At 39.2% G+C, this 25135-nt stretch overlaps 1 protein-coding gene across 1 annotated transcript in view; it reads right to left on the reverse strand.

The window, feature by feature from the left end:
• Positions 1 to 4702: 4702 nt before the first annotated feature.
• Positions 4703 to 25135, reverse strand: part of PDE4B (phosphodiesterase 4B) — a 508742-nt gene continuing 488309 nt past the window's right edge. The window contains 9 exon segments of the mRNA XM_049774429.1: positions 4703 to 7148; positions 10429 to 10611; positions 11331 to 11453; positions 11557 to 11711; positions 13477 to 13576; positions 15612 to 15776; positions 15900 to 15998; positions 17401 to 17579; positions 23127 to 23220. Of these exon segments, the coding sequence (XP_049630386.1) occupies positions 6780 to 7148; positions 10429 to 10611; positions 11331 to 11453; positions 11557 to 11711; positions 13477 to 13576; positions 15612 to 15776; positions 15900 to 15998; positions 17401 to 17579; positions 23127 to 23220 (1467 nt within the window). The 3' untranslated portion in view covers positions 4703 to 6779.

The following is a 25135-nucleotide window of genomic DNA, read 5'->3' on the forward strand; positions in this document are numbered from 1 at the left end:
TTAAAAAAGTAATTAAGAAAATAATAACTATAGTATCATTTTTAAAGACTTAGTTGACATCTGTGAAACAATGACTGACACTTATGCTATTAAGGTATTTTATTATTTATTATTTATTTTATTATTTATTATTAAGGTATTTTATTTTATAGCCAGGTGAAAATTCTTGTAAAAACACTCACTATTATCACATTGCCAAAATCCCGCTTTCTTTCCTCCCTGACTCCACTCTGCTGCTCCTAGCAATATGAATAAAATAATCAATATGTTTGAAGAACTCAATCCCTTTAAGAAAATGAAAACACACATTTTACAACTGGTAGTCCTTATTCTAACACTGTGTGCTCCTCTAATATTTTGAGAAGTGTTGGAAGTCCAGAGTTAATTATGAACTCCATGGTAATGTGGGGAAAATAATGGACTGGGAGTTAGGGCACATTATGGTGAATCCTATTGTCTGATGGATGACATTTATGCACTTTAATTATTTCTAAATAATTTTTTTAGCCATATCCAGTGGTGCTCATGGGTTATTCCTTGCTCTTCACTCAGGAATCAGTCCTGGAAGTGCTTGGGGGTACCATATGAGATGCCAGAAATCAAACCCAGATCAGCTGTTTGCAAGACAAGGGCCCTACCCTTTGTACTATCACTCCTGCCTCTCGCTTCAGATTCTATATTGAAATCCTGACCCCTGGTATATCAGAATACCACTTCAATTAGAAGTAGGCCCTTGTATCTTTAGTTGGTTAAAGTGAAGTCATTCTGGAGTAGGGGGCCTTTATCTCAATCTGTCTGGTGTCTGATAAAAGGGGAAATTTTGAACACAGATATGAGTACAGAAACAGCAGAGACCAGTGTTGCATCTATTAGTTCAACATGTCAAAGAGTGCCAGAAAATTCTTACAAGCAAGAGAAGAGGGCAGAGAGAGAAGCTGCCCCCCAAAACTGTTACAGCACCAAACTGATACCATCTTGGATTTAGACTTTATTCAGTCTATGGTATTCAATTACCCAGTCTATGATTTCTGATCATATTATCTCAGGATCCCAGAATACTTTCTGACTACAGACATGGCTTTGGGCATCTTTGGATCCAAGTTTCTTTTAAAAGGGGATTGGTCAGGTTATATCTGCAGAATATTAGTTCTAAAAAGATATGGCTGTTTAGTGCCATGATATAGAGATCAATACTTTTCTTCTTTAGAGGAGAGCTGGTGTTGAGTGGAGTCACACTTGATGATTCTCAGAGCTTATTCCTGGCTCTGAGATTAGGGATCACTCCTGGAAAGCTTGGGTGGCCAAATGAGGTGTCAAAATTAAGCCCTGGTCAGCTACATGCAAGGCAAGTGCCCTACCTACTCTATATTGCTATAACTCCTCACTACTACTACTACTAATACTACTACTTCCTCTTCCTCTTACCTTTCTCCTCCTTTTCCTTTCTCCTCTTCTTCTTCTTCCTCCTTTCTTCCTCTTCCTCCTCTTCTTTCTCTTCCTCCTCCTTCTCCCTCTCCTCCTCTTCTTTGTTCCTCCTATTCTTCCTTCACCTCCTCTTCCTTCTCCTCCACCTCCTCCTCTTCTTCCTCTTTCTTTCTTTCTTCTTCTTTTCCTTCTTTAGTTTTCTTTCTTCTTTTTCTTCTTTTCATCTATCCTCTTCCTCTGCTTCCTCCTCCTCCTCCTTCTTTTCTTGGCAGATTGCCACATGCAGTGCCTTATTTGGATGTGCCTGGTGTTTGGGAAGCTTGACTAACCTATGTCTTCCTACAAATGGATTTTGAGAGCATGTTTTGAAGTTCTATCTTGACAGAAAAAGGACATTCTGTCTCTAAAAGGTGAAGACTGTCCTCTTTTACCGAGAGAAGCTTTGGTGGGGGATACACAAGGAATGATGAGATAGGAAGAGTAAACCCATTTAGCCAGCCAGACCAGCAAATTAATCCCTGATGATCAATGGGGTGACAGATATCACATCCAGATTGCCCTCACATCTCCAATACATTTCTTGATTTGGCACATGCAGTGGTCCTCAAACTATGGCCCACGGGCCACATATTGTATTTGTATCTGTTTTGTTTCTTCATTGCAAAATAAGATATATGCAGTGTGCTAAGAATTCGTTCATAAGTTTTGTTTTTACTATAGTCAGACCCTCCAATAATCTGAGGGAGAGTGAACTGGCCCCCTGTTTAAAAAGTTTGAGGACCCCTGGGAGGTTGCATTTTATCCTTGTACAAAATCAATTGGTGTAGTTCTGTTTGACAAATCTATGTTTGTTGCAGATAATGGATTAGAAATGCGAAGTTAAATGGAATTAAAAATAACTCCTGACTTTAATCAAGTCTTTTGAAAGAGACTAAAATTGTAAACGTACCATGGTAGATATTAATAATAATATTTCTTATCTTTACTGCATGATGTGTATCAACTAATATTCTCAAAATAACCCACTAACCAGCTATAATGATTATAATCTACAGTTTACTAAGAGTCAAGTTGAAAAATGTAAAGGCAAATTCTAAGTCCAATTTCCAGAGTGAAGTAATGGAGAAGTCTGGTGTGTCCTGCAAGCTCAGCGAAGAGTCCAAATTGCAAAGTTGGGGATAGGGATGTTTCCTGTAGGGGGCACCCGATATGAGTCTTTTTTTTTTTCTCCTTCTGATTTGAGTCTTTTTTTTTTTTTTTTGGTTTTTGGGCCACACCCAGTAACGCTCAGGGGTTACTCCTGGCTATGTGCTCAGAAGTTGCTCCTGGCTTGGGGGACCATATGGGACACCGGGGGATCGAACTGCGGTTCGTCCAAGGTTAGCGCAGGCAAGGCAGGCACCTTACCTTTAGCGCCACCGCCCGGCCCCTGATTTGAGTCTTAAGGTGACCATTTGGGTGCCTTCACCTTGACTTCCCCATATCCTAGTAGTGAAAAATCTATTTGTTTTGTGAGCTTACTGAGGTGGGATTACTCAGGGATTCTGGGGAGCCATTCCCAGAATGAACACTGTTCAGACCTGAAGTTTCAGTGCTTTAGCTTAATAATGTAATGCTGCGCAGGTCCAGAGGTACAGAGGTCCACCAGTGCAACCCAGCAGTACTTGAGGGACCATCAGAGCCATTAGCAGCAATGTTCTCAGAGCCCTGAGAGACTTCAAAGTCTTATCAGAATTTCTAGGCATGTGTCTATCTAGCCCTTCAAATGGCACCAATTTCTACTGTTTTCAAACTCCCCTGCTTATGGTAATTTGTTGACGAAGCCACAGGAACTAAGATATAAAGCCTCAGCTACATGCATAGTTATCTCTATGGAGCAGCTATTCTCCCTTACTTACTTCCCCTCTAAGAGTATACATTAAAATTATTTGTGGAGAATTCTAGATGCTGGATATCCAGGACCCTCCCCTAGTCAATTAAAAGAGAAATCTGGTGTTTAAACTAAGGTAAATGCTCATGGATTTGAGGATCCACATAGCAAAGTAAATTTGTGAGTTTCGTCCCTGATGGCCCACATGAATTGAGTGTGATTCTTTGCATTGTAACCAGGTGTGTATATAAGCTTTGTCATGAAGAGGGATGGGTTAAGGGAATGGTGCAACAAAAGATGGGTAAGCTCTACATCTGGGTATGTAACCCAGAAGTGACACACCTCCTCATGTGATATCCCCTAACCTCAAAAGAGAAATGAAAAATATTTATTTCCCAGATGATTTGCATTTTGCAGCCAGCCTTAAGAACCACTTCTCGGTAAGAAACAGATCTGCATGTATTGATAAATGACTCTAGCTAGTCCAAAAGTAATAACCCCAGCCATGTTAACCAACTTATTTTAAAGGCATTCCCATCAGCACTGCAACTGCACTGTTTGCTCAGCTGCAACCGTCTTTGCAGAGAAATAGAGCATTTTTATTGCACCAATGGTGCTTTTCAAGATCAGCCCCTCTTTTAGGCTCAGAGATCAATTCCCTGTGGTTAAAAGTTCACAGACCATCTCTGATTCTTATCTGTGATCAACACACGCTCACTGCACACATTTCTGTTTTGTTTTGTTTGGGGGACACATACCGAATTGCTTAAGGCTTACACCAGGTTCTGCACTCAAGGATCAGTCCTGTTGGGCTCAGGTTCTGAGGATTTAACCTGGGTTAATCATATGCAAGACAAACACCCTAACTTGTCTGTACTATAGGCCTGGCCCTGATTTTTAAGATGTCTACCAAATGTTTAAGTCACCTACTTATATTATTTAGAGTTCTCTCTGGGAAAAAACCAACATCTGTCTGAGCAACAGGAGAACCAGTGAAGAGATGAGAATCAGCCAGGGCATTGTACTTCTGCTATGGAACTCAAATTTTTCATGTGTCCAGTGAATTGGTGGGACCACCCAATTACACTATTGATGTGAGATTCTCTGAATCACTTTTCTTGAGGACCCAGTCATGTTGGAGACTCCCTGTTCTTGGCAGCTGAATTAAGCTCTTCAGATGCTTAAGGATTTTTTTTAACCAGCCCCACCTCTCTTTCTTCACCAGGGAGCTGAACAAACAGGAGAACTGACATGGTTTGAGCATGGGGACTTCTGGGAGAGCTTCTAAATCTTGCACTATTAGAGAGGTCAAGTGGTTGATATTCATGGTGGGATATAGTAGAAAATAAGAGGGAGCAATTTTTGCTTTGTGCACACCAAGAAATAATCAAACTTACAAGTCTAATCTAGTCATGCTTTTGTTTATTCACCTCATATAAAAGTTTCTTAAGAATGCATTTGAGCACAATATATAATAGTCATACTATAACATCTTATGAGAAACTTTTGAAAACAATAAAACGTCCACCTGAAATAATGCAGTGTTCATAGACAGACAACCCATTGGTCATGCACTTAGGTGCCATTTCTTTAACAACTGAGTCACAATGCAAAACTGAAAAACATGAAATATTTTACAAACTGAGCCTAGAGTCAGTAAGAGGCCTAAGAAGTGTTATCAGAAGCTTCACATTTGCATGATTTACGAATCCATTCACATTGTATTAGAAAATTCACATTGCTTTATTGTTTTCTTTCCTAATTCATTGGAACATGGCAGTCCTTCTGAAGGGCAGGCAGGAAGCTTTGCTCTTCCAAGTCAGTAGTCTGGGAATACTCAGAAAAAGCCATCTGTGAGCTAATGTAGTGTTGCTTTTAAAATGGAAACCCCAATGAGGGAGAGCCCAGTTAGAATCCTACTTACAGGTATACAGATGTGGATAGCACAAGGGTAAAGACCCCAGCCCAGTGCCCCCTACCCCTATCAAACTCTATAAAAGTAAAAGCTCAGTATAAACCACTTCGTATCTAATAGGAGAATCCTGTTTCCAAAACTGGGTTCATAAAGGTTCATAAAGGAGAGCAAGTATTAGTGACTCAGATTGGGGAGAAGGGCAGAGGGAAGAAAAGTCCCCCAATCTCCACACAGGTGGGGCTAGAGAGCTAGTACAGAGGGTAGGACACTTGCCTTGCACGTAGTCAACCCCATTCAATCCCTGGCATCCCAAATGGTCCCCTGAGCACTGCCAGGAGTATTCCTGAGTGCAGAACCAGGAGTGACCAGGGAGTATCATTGGGTATGCATCTTCCCCAAAAATATAGATCCGCATAGGTGGATGGGCTTTGTGTCTCTCTTAAGTAACTTTCAGGTTTTAGACAACACAATACAAAAAATAAAAACAAAACATTACAAGAGAAGTTGCAACTCTTAGGCAGAGTTTTCTACACAAATGTAACACCACCATTGGCAGGCAATGTTAGATATATAAATTAATAACTTACAAAACATTACATTATATACACTTGGGTAATAAATACACGGTTATAAACAGAAACTGAGGTGTTAGCATGGAAGGCAGTGCAAGAGAAATACGGCAGCATTAAGTTGAAAATAGCATGACTGAGCATGAAAAAAATTCAGGTTCCAGCACAGGGGCCATACGACTCCCCATTACTGAGAGGTTCAGGACAATGCTTCATTAAGCGCAATTTTACACGTTATTACTTGAATATGGTTCTCCCCTCTGAGGTTCACCTTGAATTCTGTTTATAGCCACAAATTCAATGTCTAGAGGACAGAAAACCGTTCAAAGCAGGCAGAACTAGACAGTTCACTGTGGACTTGGATGGGGCAACAGAGGAAGGAACATGTGGTTACAATGTGGTTCCTTCCTGCCTGCAAGTGAAGCCGTAGCAAAGAGAACAACATTGCCTGTGAAAGAAGGAAGAACTCTTTTCTTTCCTTTCCCCCACCCCCGAAGTCAAAAAAGTTACGGTCAACGCTAAATGCTGTGTAGAAGTGGATACTAAACTCTAGGTCTTCAACAGGCATTTGAAAGATGTGAAAATGTTTTACAAAGAAGGCACACAGGTTGGCAGACAAGGAGACAAGGTGAGCAGATTTATAAATGAAGTTATTAGTCAGTTCAGTCACTAGGGAAGACAGAGTCCCAAAACTTAGTGTCGAAAAATCTCTCAGTGTCCTGTCTTCCTTTTTGAAGCCATCGAGTCGCACTCTATCTCTGGCTTCTAGTACCACAGGAAGCCTCAGCTCTTCACTGAACTTGCCAGTGGTCCAGTCAATGTGGAACTTCCTGAGCTGCTCATAGCTTCCCGTCTTGCATTCTGGCTCCAAACTCGAGTCACTGGAAAGGCCACTGGGCCCTTGTCCCGTGCAGGCCTCAGCCCCCAGGGCAGCTGGCCCTCCCGTTCAGCTGGCATGCTTATCAAGGCTGGAATGTTCATCTCCACCCGGAGAAAGGAATTAGGTGTCAGTTGGGGACGTGTCCTCAGTTGGGCCATCATCTCCATCCGTCTCTCCCAGCGAGTCCTGGAGTTCTGGTTCGATCACACAGAGCGTCTTTGTGCTGCTAAAATAGCTGTGGCCCTCGCTCTCTTTCTCAGGTCCTTCAGAATCCTCTTCTTCGAGTGTCAGTTCAAACTGAAACTTCTCCATCAGACCCTGACAGTCTCTGTTTTGCTCGTCCAGTGGTGGGGAAGGGCTCTGGGGTATCATGCTCTGATACCAATTCCTGTTGTCTTCTAATGTATCCAAAATGTCCTGAGCATCAGGCTGGACCAGATCTGCCCAGGTCTCCCATAGTGGATGGACGATATAGTCAATGAAACCAACCTGGAAAGAAGCAAAGGAACACATCCGTTAAGACTACTTGCTTTTGAAAATCGAATATACAATCTCAGTTACTATACAAAGAAAGAACAACAGCCAGAGAGATGAATAATAATGGAATCTTACTTTTGAGCACATACAATATAGTCCTTTTAGAACTGTTTGAAATCTGTGTGTTACTTTTTTTTTTGAGGAGGGCACATCAAAAGTATGCTGGGGCTTACTTCTGGCTCTGCATTCAAGGATCACTCCTAGCAGACTCACGGGACTATATGCTGAGGATGAACCCAGTAAGCCACATGCAAAGGAAATGCCCTAACTGCTGCTATATCACTCTGGCCCCATGTTATATTGCTCTTAATACTACAAAGTGAGTCTTGAGAGCTACCATTTACAAAGAAGAAAACAAAGATTGGGTGAGATGAAATATCTTGTTGGAAGTCAGCGAGACAGTTAAGTGGGAGAACCAGGGCTCAGAGCCAGATCTGTCTGATTCCAAAGCCTGCACGCAACTACTGACAACTTTTCCTTTCATGTGTGCCAGTTAGAAGTCTGGATGGAGCCATGGCTGGCTGAGAATGGCTCTGTCTGTCACTCCTAGGATTCTGTGAGTCACTCTTTTGAAGAAGGAAACCCCAGATATGACGATCTGACTCAACATTTTTTCCCTGATAAGCTCCAAAATATGCCAGTGTTCCAAAATGAAGAGGAGTTGGCCCCTGATTTCTCTGAAATTGCCCAAGTTCTATGGGATGCTTTTGGTCTGCAGAATTGATTGTGGCCACTTGAGCATACATCACGTTACTAAACCAACAAATAGCTCCACTATGGACATGTCTACAATTGTTAAAATCCACAGGGCACATAGTCATTTCCATCAGGAGAAAGAAGAGGAAAATAAAAACAATTAAGCAGTTCCTTTACTAGTGTTCCTGTGAAAAAATACGAGGCTCACGGCTCTGTTATGGTTTACACAGTGGCTATGCATCCTGCATGAGCTGGCCTAATGGCCTCATGCTGACCTCTCCATTGTCAGACAAACAGGAAACATTGGGGGTGGGGACAGGTTGAGACAAAGAATAGGCACTGGTTGAATGAGAGAATGGAATTCCCCTGTCATGGTCTGGTGGTCTTATAGATTTGGGGTCTAGAGTTAGGGGAAAAAGAATAAGGGCTACTTCTATGCACTCATTGGACATTATAAAGTTACCTTTCCACATTCCTAGAAACTTTCCTTTTAACATTATGGTTTGAGGCCAAGCATATAATATCAAGGTTGTGGTGGTACCAGAACTTTAGCCATGTGTCTCTGCCTATCAGTCACATCTTACTATCTAATCTATTTATCTCTCTATCCATCTATCATTCATCCATCTATCCATCCATCTGTTCATCCATCCATCCATCCATCCATCCATCCATCCATCCATCCATCCATCCATCTATCATCTATATCTATTCTCTCTGGTGCTTCTCTAGCCTAAACAAACAAAATTCATATAAAGTTAAGTCTCTCTGATTTGCATGAATTATTTAGAACTTGATTATGGGTAAGTCAGATACTTTTCTTTCTTCCATCCATTCTTTTGCCCTCCCTTTTTACTAAATATGTGTTTAATACAGTAGTGATTATTTTCAAGGTGTTTTCCAGGGATGAGAAAGAATGAGCTCAAGGCAATGGGAAAATTGAATCAGCTAACAGTGTAGTAGTTTCCTTTCTTCTAGTGCTTTGCTTTTGTTAAATTCTCAGTATCATTTTGTTTGTTTTTATTAAGGCAGCCTTGAGTTGCTTCTTTCCTGAGCTCTAGAATGAGAAATCTCTTCATCCCTAAGAGCACCTAATATGGGACTTATGGCCAGACTTCTCTGAGCTTGTCGTCCAGAGCCCATCTGCAGGAAATTCCAGAGGCCACATCATGACAACATGCAGAAATGGGTGTGAGGAGCTTTAAAGGGACATTTCTCAAAATCAGAAAATGGGACCAACAAGATAGCTTCTTTCCCTGACAACATAGGGAAAACATGCTCTGTCTAGAAGACAGCTTACAGTTTCAAATAGGATACTAGATAAGAAGCACACAGAACACCATATAATAATAAAACAACACCCGTCTTTTTAAATCAAAGGACATTTTTTCTAAGCATGAATTCTGTAATATGCATATATGTATCTATTATTTTAATTGAATTGACACTGACTAGCTTAATGTTACCATGAACTTATTTTTTAGGAGGAGTCTGAGCCACACTCAGCAGGGTTTAGGGCTCATTCCTAGCTCTGTGCTCCAGGGTCACTTCTGGCAGAAGACCCTAAGTGGTGCTGAAGATCGAACTTGGGTTGAGTGCATAAAAGATAACCACCTTATTAATTTCCAGCCTAACATAGAGCACCTTAGATTTTTTTTGAGCTATTTCATAGATTAAAAAATGTGGTATTTTAAGAAGGAACAAAAAAAGGGGCAAGAGAGATAAGATGGCAGGTAAGATACTTGCCTTGTTTGCAGCCCACCCAGATTCTATCCTGGCACCACAATTCCCAGCAAAAGTGATCCCTGGACAGAAAGCCAGGTGTAAGCCCTGAGTACAACCAGATATAGTCCAAATTCACTCTTTCCCCAAAGAAGCACAAAAAATACTTGCATAGACATTAAGAATATATGTAAATATGAGGATAGTGGTTAGGGGGAAAGATGATTATTAATACAAGCAAACACTAGTCAATGCTTTTGTGACAAGGACCTGATGGACCCTTTCTCAGTCATGACCACCTAGTCCAGACCATCTGTTGTCCTGAAACAAAGATAGCCCAACTGGTCTTGAAAAATGTCAGTATGTCAGTACTCAGAGGTGTAGACATGACCTTAGAAGAACATAGAGAACAAGGCTTTATCTTTGAGGTTGAAGAACTGTGTGGGGATGAGATTGGTGGCTGTCTCCTCAAATATGTAGAGACAGCACATAGAGGATGATGTGCGCACTTGATAAAGTTGGAGCAAAGTGAAATCCGAATGGATGCAAGGGAAGAGATGCCCGTAGTTGGCATTGCTTGGATCATGCTCACTGTCTAAAATATTTGAGCACACACAGTCCAAACTTAGATGAGTTTCTGATGTCTGTTTTCTCTCCACCCCGTGAAATTGAGTGTATTGGAGAAGACAAATGAGTCATGAGTCTAATGGAACTAAATGGGTAGTTCTATTATTTTATAGTCTGTGCTTTCAAAAAAGGAACTAGATGAAATTCTTTAGTTCTACAGAAACTTTGAGAATCTTCTATGAGATACCTGGGATTTTTCCACAGAAGCTGTGTGCTTATCACACATAGGGCTGATCTCCATTCCTCTCTCTCGCTCTTTATCGCCCTGCTGGAAAAATTCCTCCATGATTCGATCTGTCCATTGCCGGTATAATTCCAAGGACTTTGTGGGATTGCTCAGGTCTGCACAGTGTACCATGTTGCGAAGGACCTGAAATCATCAAGTTTTGGAAAACCTCATAAAAATTAGATATAAATATCACCAGAACATCCCATCCCTCTTGTACTAGTACACTTGGTACCAAACCTAAGAACATTTTAGTTGCATTATTATTATCTGTATACCAATAAGGCAGTGTTACAATGGGGGCTAGCCAAAGTTGGTTATTTACCAGTATAGAGTCTCTAAAAGGAAAATGAGTGTCTTATTAGATTGACAGGCATTGAACTTAGAAGCTAGAAAGGCCATTAGAGGTCAGATGTTGCCATCATTTCCTTTCCCTAGTTTGGAAAAAATGTAAAAAATTACTCAAAGTAGATGTCTTCATATTTTCCACTTGTGGAAAGAGGACACCAGCTGATGGCAATTTATATAACCAAAACAGACTTAACAAACTTCAAGTCAATGGGATTAATATCCAGACATGAGCTTCGGGACCAGCAGTCACGTATGCCTTATTACAAAGAGATTTTGCCTCTTATTTTTAGAACTCAGCAATTCAAAATAGTATTGTGCTTTGCTTTATAAAGCACACATCTAAACAGCCCATTTTTCTTTGCTTGTTCTTTAAAATAAGCCCCCAAACTGTAGAAAGAACTTGGAATATAGAACCATGTGATTTTCAGTTTGTTTTCAGTTTGTTCAGTTTGAACAGTTTGTTCAGTTGTTTAATTTGGCTTTGCATTAAGTCAATCATTTTCATCAAGTACCTGTATGCGATCGGTATAGTTGTCCAGGAGAAGAACGCCTGAACTTGTAACTTTCTTTGTTTCTACCATGGTCTTCAGGTCTGCCAACAGGCTCATATGTTTGGACATATCAGTTGCCAACACCTTGGGTAAAAAAGAAAAGGAGAATGTCAATGAACTCTGTCTATGGGAGAGATTGGAATTTCTCTTCCTGGCAGGAAAGCAGAGAGGCTGAAATTTTACTTACCATGTCAATAACCATCTTCCTGAGTGTCTGACGCTGTTTCTTGGTGAGATTCTGAAAGATGTCACAGTGCTCTTCTTGTAGCAATTTGAAACCCACGGCAAGGTGATGATTTTCCAACACAGATTCATCATTGTACATCAGGGCAAGTTCTGAGTCTAATAAATAAGAAAAAAAGAAGACTTAATCAAAGGTATGTAGTTCCAATATTGGCATTTCATCAAGATGAAATCAGATCTAGTGCTCTCCAGATGATTTCAAGATTCAAGATTCAGGTACTTTTTCCCTTTAGAGAAATAGCCTCCCTCTCCAAAGGATGGAGTCAGTTTTGAAGCATAAACATGCTTCTAGAATATAACAGTCCATCATCATTCTCTGATATAAGTGCATACTATTCTAAAATATTGTTTTTACCTTCTTTACTTCACATGGAGACACTGAAATATAGAGTCTTCCCAAGCAACTAAATTACTTGTGCCTCACTTTGTTAATTTCCTGTATGTCTTCTCATGTTTTGTGCTTTGGAAAAGAAGAAGCCAAAAAAGACAATAAAGTGATCTATCAACAGTTTTTGATTGTTTTAATCTCTAGTTACTTCTTCATGTGCCCTCCAACTCTTGATTTTTAAGTAAGTCAAGAGTGCACTATTAATCTTTATTTTCTCCAAATAATTTCGCTTTGGAGAGCTTTTTATAAATACAATGAGAAAAAGAATACTTTTAAGAATAATCTTGATGCTAAATTTTCAACTGTCTGTAGAAAATTCCTAAATACAAGGAGTTAGAGAATTTGGATCCAAATTATATCGCCTGCCTTTCACACAGAAGAATCATAGATAACTTTAACAAGACAGAACCCTGGTCTGCAACTGAGTATATGGTCACCAAATTGTGAGATCATATTTGCATTTAATCAAGAAATAAATATGCTACTTATTATAGGTGTTGTCAGTCTCTTACTAGGGCTTTAACTGAGAATTTTATGTTACATTTTCAGGAGAAGGCAGTGGGATTAATGAAGTAATTTCAGGACTCATGATCTGTTCACCTTGTAATCACAGACAGTTACACAAGCTGACTTTATGACTTTATATGGGGCAGAAAGACTATTTACTGGCTTCTATCTGGATTGATTCATGACACTACATTATGTCAACTGATTAGAATATCAGCAAGAAAGTCAAACCCAAGGTTTATGTTCTTTCAGTAGAATGAGGCAAGACAATATGCCATACTAGACCCCTCAGCTCTTCTACTGGTAAAGTGTGGCAAGATAAATAAAAGGATCATTGGTAACATGCATACCAAATATTTTGAGCATGACAAAAGTTTTGAGGTACTCTTTGGGGTTTTGAAGGTTGATCCAGTGATAGACCAATTCATTAGCAAACACATGCAATGTAGAAGAGTGTGTGGGATTTTTAATGATCCCTACTCTGAACTACAAAAATATTCCAGAACTTTTTTTTTTTATCTTTTGAGTTTTATTTCTATTCTGTCACATTTATCATTTGAATTTCTTCCTCAGTAGAGGAAGAGTAGTGTAGTGGGTCATTTGCTCTGTGTGGGACCTCTGCATGATACAAAAATTCTTGATCACCTTATTTCCATGTTTTTACTGGATGATTTCACACAGGTTAATCTTTTCTCACATATCCTAATTTCCAAATGCCAATTTTTTTTTATGGCTTCTTTCTACAGCTTGGAATTCAGTGGCTACCTTGGACGAGTGTTCAGGAAAGGTCTGATCAGTTTGAGAAGAACAGAAGGACTACTTCCTAATTACCCTTGTAGTATCTATCATGAAGACATGATAGATGTTTTCTATTACGTAGAATATCATGTAAAATGCTACAAGAAGAGGAGGAAAAGAAGGCATGAATCATCCAATTATCTCCAATGACGTTTTTAGTGATGGACTTACTTGTGTTGATGAGAAACTGATTAGAGACTCCAGGATGATCAACGTCATGAATGGCAGCTGCAAAAATGGCGGCCAGGATCTCCAAATCTGTGAAGACAGCCTGCAGAAAACAAAAACAAAAACAAAAACAAAAACAAGGGCTTTCACTCCATGTCCATTTTCCTTTAACTTCAGATTCATCCTGCTAGTACAGGACATTAAAATATCCCATTTCATTTTTGTTGGAGGAAGATTGAGAGATGATTTACAAAATTCCTCAGAATAGGAGTTTCACAAGGTATAGGTTATATCTATTATCAGATGTTCTCCACTGAAGGAGATGATGGTCAGGACTCTGGCCTACATGGAGCCTGCAGTAGCATAATGCTTATGGTGAGTGATCAGAAGGTGTCTGATGTTTGTTTCTTGGCTAAGTGGTATGGCAGGCTGATGCTTATATAACACAAGCACCTACAAGTCAAGGAAGCAAGTTCAACTGGCTCTGCCCTGAGATATAACAACCTTCCTGTGTTTTCAGGCTGAGTAACTTAAGAGAACAAAAGAACAAATTCCACATTTGTAAAACTGACAAATCATTTCTCAAAACTAAATGTGGTAGGGTCTAAACCCTTCCTATATTCATTCATCCATTGACTTAATTCCCATCCACTAAGTATTTACTAGTGGGTAAGATTTACTACATTTTTTTTTTATTTTACTGAATCCATTGTGATCTACAAAGTCCTTCATAGTTGAATTTCGGATATACAGTTAACCAGGAACATTCCCAGTATTTGCTACATTTCTAAATAAGATTCAGTTCCTTTATAATGTGCAGAAGCCTCCTTTGCCCCTACTTTACACACAGATTTGAATCTAATATTTATTTAGGTGTGTGTTGTTTCTGGCTGACATGTTTTTTTCTGCTTGCAATGTCTTTCCTCATCCTCTGTGATTACTTAAATATTCTGATCCTTCAAATGCCAGCTCAGTTTCTACTTCTCCAAAGAAGGTCAGTTTAGCTCCTACTCAAGATCGATGAAGATCTGTTACACTCATGGACAATTTCTGGTCCTACCATAGAGATTCTATCAATAACACAGGTTTACAGCTAAGTAAAAAATACTGGATCACCCCATGACATAAATGTAGAAATATAATAATGATTTTCCTTGCAGGCATCAGTCTTATCTCCTTCTAACCTTTTTGAGTCTCCTTTGATTTATTTTATCTTTTTTGGGGGGGTGGGGGTATTGGAAGTTGCTGGGCAATATCCAGAACTGTACCCTCAGTACATTGCTGTTGAAGGCGACTGGGAAACCATATGGTGCTAGGAATCAAACCAGACTTTTTTTTTTATATTAACAAAACAGAGTTTTGGTCAGTTTTATCAATCTGACCCTGCAAAGGTTAGTCTGCAGAGGCCTTGTTCAAATCCCTGCTGGAAAGAGCCTGTACATTGTACAAGTGCTTGATTCCACGGTCACCTCTAAAGGAAGATCATGGACTCCTGGAAACTCTGCTCCTTCTTTTGGTCTAGACACAGGCACTCGTCTGTGTTGTGGGCCCTTCCTGAGTGAGGCGCAACACGTCTGGACACAAAGAAGCAGAGTCACCTTGTAGGGAAATGTCTAAAAGTAGGAACTCTGTTCCTCTTGGCTTCAGCATTGTTTATTCCTCACTTCTAAATTATGCAGTTGCCTTTTCTTCAATTCTTATCATCTGATGACTTCTTAGGCTAAGTCTACAGATGTCTTTTCTAATAGGAGCTATATAGAACACTATTTTCCATCTTGGTTATTTCTCAGAATGCGGTGTACAGTGTAGGCAATACAACTGGTTGTGTGCATATTGAGGTTATCTAGTACACCAGGTACTGAACTACACCACACTTATTGAGTTCTAGAACTGATGAGAAACAAAGCATTTTTTTAATTGCTTGTAATACATTTTCTATAAGAGAAAGGTAAGGCTACTCTTGACCTCCTCTAAAGCAAAGTATCAATGTGATTCAATTTTCTTAATAAGCCTATTAATAGAACCAGTTAAATTATGTAAATCCTTTAATTGGCATTTTTTCCTACGTTGATATCAAATGTCAAATGACATTCTTTATAGAGGATGGGTAGGTGTGCACAGAGGTCAGAACTACTCACATCTAATGCTGGCGTAGAAAGAAGAACATGGGTGGACTGGGCTACATCAGCAGCGTGCAGGCTGTTATGATATGCCACATCTGAATGGTAATGATCTTCTAAAGTCATCATGTAGGTTACAAATGTGTCAGATGAAATTTTGAATGTCTTTAGGAGGTCTCTTTCCTATGTAGTAAAATGGATTAGAAAATAAATAAGCACATGTCCCCAAATGAATAAAAAAAGCCAAATCAAAAAAATGTAAACTAGGATGGAAAAGCCAACCAATATGCCCTCCTATTTACTTACCTGGAATATGGCATACATAATGCAGGTTAGAGGCCTATTATGGGAGTAACCAGCCACATTGAAAATGTTCAGGCCCCATTTATTCAGGTCTTCCAGCTCCTGTAAGTAAAATCAGAGAAAATTTGAGAATAAGAACAAATTTATTAGCCCATCTCAATATTTTTAATTGTATCTATGTTATACTGTTTGACAACAGAAGACTAAGTCTTTCTTTTGCAATGTCTCTTCAAGAATTCTAGAAGCATGAAGACCCTCAAAGGTTGCCCCGGGAAGCTGAATGTCTTTCTCATGCAAGTTATAAGCTCTGGATAAGTTTTCCAAAAAGAGAGAGTGTGTGTCTAAAAATGGAGTTCCTGACCTATATTTACTATACATCATTCATCAACCTGAGTTGATTTCAGAGGGAGATGCAAATAATTAGCAATCACACACCCTGTTTCCCTGTCTCTGCCTCTTGTTGCTGACTGACTCATTAGTAACAATCTGAAAAACAATCTCAGGAAAACTCCTCTGCCTTTTGGTTACTATCAGTAAGACCCAGGGCCAGGAAACTCAGCTACTTCAGTGTGCCTAATTCAACTCTAATTTTGTTCTTTTGTTTTGGGTGTGGAGACATAAGGAAGTCTTCAGGAGCTACCCTCTGCTTGTGGCTTAGATGTTGTTCTTCAAAGTATTGGATTTGGTACGAGATTTGAACTGGATCTCCTGCCTGCAAAACAAGCTCTCTCTCCATCCCTAAACTCAAATGACATGTTAGAGATGATAAGGAATGTCAGTCACATATAAAAAGCTATACTAAAGCTCCCAGTCCACAGATAGGCCTGGAATAAACATCATTCAGTCCCACGTTATAATATTATTCCAAGATGATCTGATTAAAGGAACATTTTATTTTATTTTCATTATTGTTTAAAGAAGAGCTCCAGACTCTCCCCCTGAGGACTAAATCCCTCTTACTCTAAAGATGGTTTTCAGAAAATTTCACTGAACATTCCTCCCTTAAATCTTTCTGTTCAAGGCTGAACAGATCACTGTAATTACCTTGACCAATCTCCGAGAGGAAGCAACACATTCTTTCTTGGCCTTCCTGCCTTGCTTAAGTTTGGGTTCAAGAATAAATGCTACCAATTTCTCTTCTTTGTTTCCCAACTCTGCCAGTTATAGAAGTTTTCCTGGGCATAGAGTCCTCCAAGATTATACTGGAGGACATAATATAATATAGTTTTCCAAGATAATAAAAATATTGCATATTGGCTTTGCTTTGGATACTCCAACTATACTTTCAGCAAGATTTTCCATTTAAGAGTGAATGAACCCACCTCAAAACAAAAAGAGTATATGTGATATGAAGAAAGGGTCTTTCATCAGGACAAAGGGGCTACAGCCTTTCTTAAAATTTAATTAGAAAGCAATATAGTCACAACTATATTCTAGTAAATACTTTGGACCATTCACCTGCTTTATACATATTCCCTGCTCTTTACCCCCAACTCATACACACCTTGGCCAAATGATCTTCATTTTCTGTGTTGACTCCGAATCGTGAGATGCTTGTATTGTTTAAACTTGAGCTATGCATCAGTTTTTTCACACCGCTTATCTGTGTCATAAGTTGTTGCTTTTTCTTTTTCTCCCGGTCTTTCTGGGTGGGAGATGGAATCTCTACATCATTCTGCTTGTCTGTAAGAAAGGAGATTTTTTTTTCAGCTCATGTGCACTGGAACCAAAACACCAAGCCACTATTTTCCTGCTTTCCAAAGGCATTCCTGGAAATTGTCGGGGGGTGGGCAGGAGGTTATATTGGCCATCGTGTTCTATTTTATTGCTCAGCAAACTGAGGACTACAAGAGATGGAAAACTTATTCAAGAGGCAGGGTCCAAGAAGCAATCCTAGATCATGTGTTTGCAGCATAATTGAAAAGATTCACACACACATAATCCCAAAGAAGAAAGAGCATCAATATTTATATGCAGATTTTTTTCTTAAAGTGAGTGACTTCTATGTCTGTCTAATAAAAATATTTTATATAGCAAAGCCCAGAACAACAAAAAACAGATTTATATTTTGGCCATTTTAATATATATAGATTGACTTTTAACTTAAAATGCATGTAACTTCAGCTGGGACTTAGCTTAGATGAATGTGTAAATGTTAGAAAAACAGTGACTTTTAATCTTCAAATAATTGCTTCCAAGTCTTTCCAATTGCTTCCATCTATTTGAGGCTTAGAGGAAGGCTATAATTTCAGGATTTCTTCATCTCTCTCTTTTTTTTTTATCAATTCCAGTAATTAATAATAAATGCAACTGTCCTCATTTGAATAAGTATTGCATTGTAATATTTGTACTTAAATATTAATAATCATCTTTTGAATCTTTTAAAAATTCTGATAAAACAAGGTAATAGCTGGACTAGGAGAAGTGAGAATAATATATAATAAACCTGTTTACTGAAGCTCTTTTCTTTAGTCATCACTATTAAAACTATCAGCATTCAAACAGCCCATCTCACTTCTCAGGAGGATGGACTCTGAATACTTCAGGAAAAAAAATGCATAACTCTTTCAGTCCATAGGCATGCCTGTGTTAATTTTTTTAAATGACTTATTAGGCACATCATTGAGCTAAATGGTACACTGTGACCATAAGAGTTAATGCAGCTTTCAGAAATTTCTCCATTTATCTCTGCAAATTCCAATGAGAATCAGCAGAGAGACAGCTTCTCTCTTTGAAAAATGTCAGGTTTCAGCATCTCACAGCATAACTTCTCAGCATTATCTTGGCCACTGGCCTTCAATGTGAGCAGAAAAGAAGAGCCTCATATATTCCCCAGAGCCCTGCACTGGATTCCCAGGGTCTGTGGCCAACTCAGGAGCAAAGACAAGCAACAAGCTGCTGTCGCCTACCCTCTGCTCCAGCCCAGCCCCAAGGACTAGAGTTCAGGCTTTTTATCCCAAGAACCACAGTATACATCCAGGTGCCCAACAACTCAACTCAGGATAGACTTGCATAGTCATCTCAATTAGCCAAGGAGTTTCCAGTCTTGGGTTTATAGCACAAACACCAGGAAACTTTTGAAAAATACACACTATGAGCCCTCCCAGTCCTACAGAATCAATTTTTTAAACAAAGCTTCCCAAATGACTGCACATTAGAGCCAGAGTAGGGAACCAATAATCATTCCACACTCTCAGATGAAGTCAGCCAGCATCTTGTCCAAACTCAAAGGGCAATTTATTCAACAGATATTTATTTTGCAATTGCTTTGCTTCAGATAGGGTGATTTCATAGTATGAAAGCCAGACAGGCCTTATGGTTTCTGTTAAAAAAAAATAGCCTTCCTGCCTCGCTATCTCTGATGGACAAACTAGATACCTTATTATTTTTAAAATCACTTTTCTTATTGTCACTTCACTTCTAATAATGTCTACTTTCTGTTGAAATGAAAGGGCATGATAGTCCCTGCCTTTCCCAAGCACCATTCTTCATGTCTGTTTAAAGATTCTCCTTCCACTACAGATACAAAAACCTCCAGTGGGACTAGCAGCCCTTTCTCTTTGTTTAATTAAAGATTCTCTGTACAGGCGTGTAATTGAGCTGAACCACTATAGGGTCTGGAACATTACAATAAAGAAGAAAGCCATTATTCACTGAAAGCCAATTTGGCATTAATGGGTGTCTCCCTGGGCAGACATCAGAATGAACCCAATAGGTTTCCCTATTCTAAATTTCCTCTCTTAAGTGCTTAGCCAGCGCAATTCGGAAATAACTGGAAACTCAAAGAATCACAATCCACACTAGGCACATTTTCATCTACCCTTAACTGAATTTATGATCTACAAAATGGTCCAAATGCAGAATGAAAACAGAGGACCAGTATAAAATTGATAACTGAGATAGATAAAAAGAGCCTATATTTTCAATGAGCAAAATATGAGTATTTGTGCTGAATTTGAAAGTTTTCTTCCTTGTTTCTTGAAGCATGTATTCTCTACCTTATGTGATATCAAGAGAAAAAAGAATGAAATAAGACAATAATAAGTTTCTGGATGACCCAAGCAATGTCTTGTTATCTCTGTGATCTCTCCCTGTAGGTCCAGAGTGTCTGCAGCCTATTTTCTATCCATCCCATGTAGTAATGGCTGTACTGATGAAAAGAGATATTTTCTCTCTCATTGGTCCATCTGGTCCCATCTTTTGGGACAAAAAACACACTAGTTTCACAGATTATTAGAGTTGGAAATTCTCTCCTCTTTAGATGATATTTATCTCCAGGGACTCTTATTCTTTGTTTTTAGTGTGAGCTTAAATCACAAAGATCTACTCATTTTTTTTCCTGAAATGGTTGATTTAGATGAGTCTTTTCTTTTACTGTGAATTGCTAGTAAACATTTTAAGTCCAACAGTTCTGATTGCTGAAAACTTTTCTGCCAAAGAAAACATTTAATCTGAAAGTGACATAAAATAGGATTTTCTTCCATATGTTCAACTTTCCTATGATAGATATGTGGAGGAACTAAGGGCTAAGATCTAGATAGTGCAATCCTTTTGGTTCAATTGAGACCTTAGTGAAGTTATTTTGCCATTCTAAGACATCATTTTCTCTCCTACAAGACAAAAAATTGCTCTGAAACCTTGAAGATCCCTGGCAGATCTGGAGTGTGTGAGAAAACCTCTATTGATCTCCAGTCACAGTCACACACTCACAAGACAGGACTTAGAATTCCATGTCTTGGAGATGCAGTTTGGAAACAAACTTTGCTCGGTTGAACATTTGCTTACTGTTGAAGACGGTCAAATTGCAAACCTGGGATCAATTCTAGTGAGTCCTAGTTGCCAGGTTTCTCTCAAACAAACTATGACAGTCAGTCTATTAGCTTATGGACATTCTTTCCTCCTTACATTTTTGTAAGAATATTTAATTTTTTAATTTGTCTCTTTGGATCAGCCACATACACATACACACATCCCACATGCTAAGAGAGTGTAAGAATTAAAATTCTCACAACTTTTACCTTTGCCAACAATATGTTCCTGATTTGATAAGTTTGGGAATTGGGAAAAGCCAGATAATTGAATTTTCTTAAGAGATATGCCTAAGTAACACATGGAATATTCAAGAAAGATATTATTTAATCATCTAGTCTTAAGACTGAGAGCTATCTTGATTATCTTACAGCTCTCTTGCTTGATAGCTCTAATAACTATAAAAGAAAAAATATAGGAATTAATATTGTACACTGTCGTCCTTTGCAAGCAGACACTGAAAATCTAACCATAGAAAGGGCAGCTTAGGTATAGTCTGGGATGATGAGGAGTCAGAACTTTGTGTAATTTTACTCTACATGTGAGACACTCTTCTAGAAGACTGAAATGTGCTAGTATTTTACAATGCAATCTGATAAAAATTAACATGATTTTTCTACCTTTATTGCCTTTCTTCTCTTCCCTCATCATCCCATTATAATTACCTTCACCTGTCCAAAATTTATGCAGAATAATTCGATGTTGCATAGAATGGGGATTATTTGAAATGGGAGATCACATGTCTTCAAATGCAGAAAGAGGGAATACATATTGAGAAAAAGGACCTACATTTATTTATTTACTTATTGGGTTTATTTTTTCCTAAGGGAGGTTAATCACCATACTTAATGATTTTGGTTCTGTTAGATTCTAGCTGCCTCTTGGAACTAGTTTGTACAAAAACAAAAAACAAAAACAAAAACAAAAAACCAATCTCTTTGTTCTCTGACAAAGGTTGACTCCAGAAAGTCAGGTGCTGCGGATACTCACATGCTGAAAACAGCAGCAAAGCACATACTTGTTAAATGTGCTTTTGCCCATTGGCTGTGCAAAAACGGTGATCTCTGTTTGCATTAGGTGGAGCCAGGATCGATCTGCTCATAGTAGGAATTGCTTTGATATAAGAGATATAAGATTGATCTTTTCACATAAAAGCAGAAGAGCTATTTGTGCTTCCTTAAGATATCAAGGCAAAGGCTCATTGATTTAATGATGTGTAACTAAGGCAAGAGAAGGGAGGGGCGAGGTGCTGCTGTAAGAATAGGTCATTTTTTTTCTCCCTGGAAAGTGGAATTCCCTAAACAAGTATCATTCTGCTGGCATTGAAAGGCAGCCAAATCGCAATCTAAATGCTGCCTATTTACTTTGAAGCTCCAGAGTTGCAGACTCTGCAGGCTTTATTAAAAAAAAAAGATATAGTCCAAATGGGCTTATTATGTAATGGGATGGATTTCCACTGGAGATGGGCTTTCCTGAGAAATCAGGCAGAACACAGGGCAACCACTGAGAAGATGGAGGTAAACCTTTCAATCACCATGTCCTATGTCAAATATCAGCAGTGGCAACCACAGAGCACATCAGAAAGCATCAGATGGGTAAAATAATGATGCTGCTTGTTGAAAGCCAAATTTGTCCTTGGATATGATATTCTCCACTCCACCTCCCCATTTATCTTGACTAAATAACTTACCCAATGAAATGATTTTTGGAACTTATTCTCATGGGTCAAATGACCCTACAATTATTCTCAAACCCTATCTCTCACAAATCAAAGATAAAGAATCTTTATCTCTGGGAATAGAGACATAATGTAGAGGGTAGGATGCTAGCCTTGCATGTGACCGATAAGGGTATGATCTCCCTCATCCCATATGGTCCCGAGAGTTCCACCAGAAACAAATACTGAGAGCAGTCAGGAGTAATCCCTGAGCATTACTGGGTATGCCCCCCCCAGCAAAATAAACAAACAAACAAATAAATAAAAATACAAACTCCAAACCCTAGAAAGTATCTTTGGCTCAAAACCCAGTTATTAAAATCATTTAAGGAATACTATGTCAGAGAAGCTAATGTTACTGAATTTAATTCAGAGTATCTGGAACCTCAATATCTACCCTTTTAGAGGTTTTGATAAAAAAAAAAAAGCAAAGAATTAAGGAGCATTTTAGATCCTTCAAAATAAAATCAGCCCACAATAACCTTCAATCTGGAAGGATGAGTATTTTCATCATCACCTTCTCCTCTTCCTGTTTAAACATCTGGTTTAATTTTCCTTTCATGATTGTCTTTTTTTTTTTCCTGTGACTTAACCCTGTTCCAAGCCCATGTAGAGCTCATCCTAATGGGAGAAATTAATCCAAAACAAACAAATAAGAAGCTACTTAATTATGAAACAATCAGATTCACCGGTTAATCTCTTACCTAAGAAAGTGTTAGATATATATTCAGACACCTGGTTGCCTGATCGACTCATTTCAGAGAGGTGGGTCAGCTCCCGATTCAGCATTCTCTTAAACTGTTTAAAAAGAACAACAAAATAATATGCATTAGCCACTTGAAAAAAATGCGAATGATCACTTTAGATATTTCTTACTTTGATATAAACCATGAAACTGCATGAGTAGTTTCCACTCAATATATGATACATGTTCTACAGAATATAACCCCCCTTCATGTGAAATTATTTTAACATCACCTGGGATGGGGAAGTTCATAAAGATTTCTCATAATGAGCCCCAGATTGCTTTAGAAAATACCAACACAGGAAAAGGAATTTGAATGATGGTCAAGCTAATGTTACTTGAAGAGGTAGCCCCTTTCTAAAATACATTTACTGGAAATTAAAATATAATTTGCATGAATAACCTGAAGGGTGAAAAGAGATAGTAGGTGAAAAGCTTATGGGAAAAATCAAAGTGAAAAGATAGTCTTTTTTTTTTCCAGAGGAGGGAAAAAGAGATGGAAAAAGAGAATTGACATCAAGAGATTCAAAACGCAGCACTGAGATTTCAAGATAATGTCATACAACCTGTCTCTCTTTGACAATAAGCATTCTCATGTTGGACTGAGAGATGACAGCATGCAGTCATGACAGGTTCACAAGAAGCACATAGAAGTCAAGGTTGCACATTCTAGCCAAGACACGCCACAAAACTCGAAATGCACCCACCTTGATGTAACCCCAAGATACAGATAGCAAATAGTTTGCCTCAGGCATTTTGGATAGCTCTCCTGGCCACTGCTCGCAAATTTCTTAGGCAGAATGCACAGCCTTCCCGGAGCGGACCCCCCCCCCACCTCCCCCCAAAATAAATAATCAGAAAGCCTTAAAGATGAAACGCGTCCCAACTTCTCCAAGAAACTTAAGGCATCTCCTCATCCACACAAAGCCCATCTCCGCAGTCCATGCTTGGAAGAAGCTGGTCTCCCGGCTTCCTCCCTGGCAGAGGGAACCACAGAATGGGGGGGACTGCGTAAAGGCGCGAGAACCCCCAGAGTCCCGTCCGAATGGATGCAGCTGGCTGGCTTTGCAACGCTTATGAATTATGAATTGTCCCGGTGGCCGAAGGGGTTTCCACTCTAGCTTAGTTCTGCACAGCTGAACTCTGCAACGAATAAGCAATTCTTCTCTGTTGAGGGGATGCCAGACTGGGAAACACAGCCATCTTTTTAAAAGGAGGAGATTAAAATGGAGGAAGCCCTATGAATATTTAAGTAAATCCGAAGGCAGTACCCACCCCCATTTCCACGAGGTGTGCCTTAACCCTCTCCACTGCAGAGACCCAGGGTTCTGCAGATAAGGCTCACAGCGCGCAGCCGCTCCTATAGCTGCAGAGGGCTGGGTTGTTGGCTTCATGGACTTTCTGGATGTGAAACAATCTCTTAAGAACTGTGGTTGTGTTCACACTAGGAATTTTGTAGGCAAGATTTTTTTTTTTTTTGGTAGTTTTTGGAATATTTTTCCCCCTTTGCACACCAGCAAAAAGGCAAGAATCCAGCCTTCTTCCACAAAGGCTAGCTAGGGGAATGAAAAGACAATTCATAGGCTTCTTTGGAAAAGTAGTTCATTTGCAGAATGCAATTCTGGGCACTCTGGACATGTCTGAACACGCAGATTTGATTGCATCTGACAAAGGGACGAAGCGCATCTAGCTTTCAGATCTAAGATCTTGAGTGCGTGAGCAAAGAAAGTCGTGGTCAATTATTTGGGAATATGAACGACTGTGTTGCTTTGGTATTAGTAGTTCTACATCTTTTAACTCGGGTTTGAAATATTTGGGAGATAAAATGCATTTTGATTTCCAGCGAAAAGACCATTCCTTGACTGTAGGCTAGCTATCAGTTTAGAGAGGGTATAAGCAAGGGTGGGGGATGTGTGTGTGTGTGTGTGTGTGTGTGTGTGTGTGTGTGTGTGTGTGTGTGAGAGAGAG

The sequence above is a fragment of the Suncus etruscus genome, chromosome 6, assembly GCF_024139225.1.
Source record: "Suncus etruscus isolate mSunEtr1 chromosome 6, mSunEtr1.pri.cur, whole genome shotgun sequence".
In the NCBI taxonomy this organism is placed as follows: Eukaryota; Metazoa; Chordata; class Mammalia; order Eulipotyphla; family Soricidae; genus Suncus; species Suncus etruscus.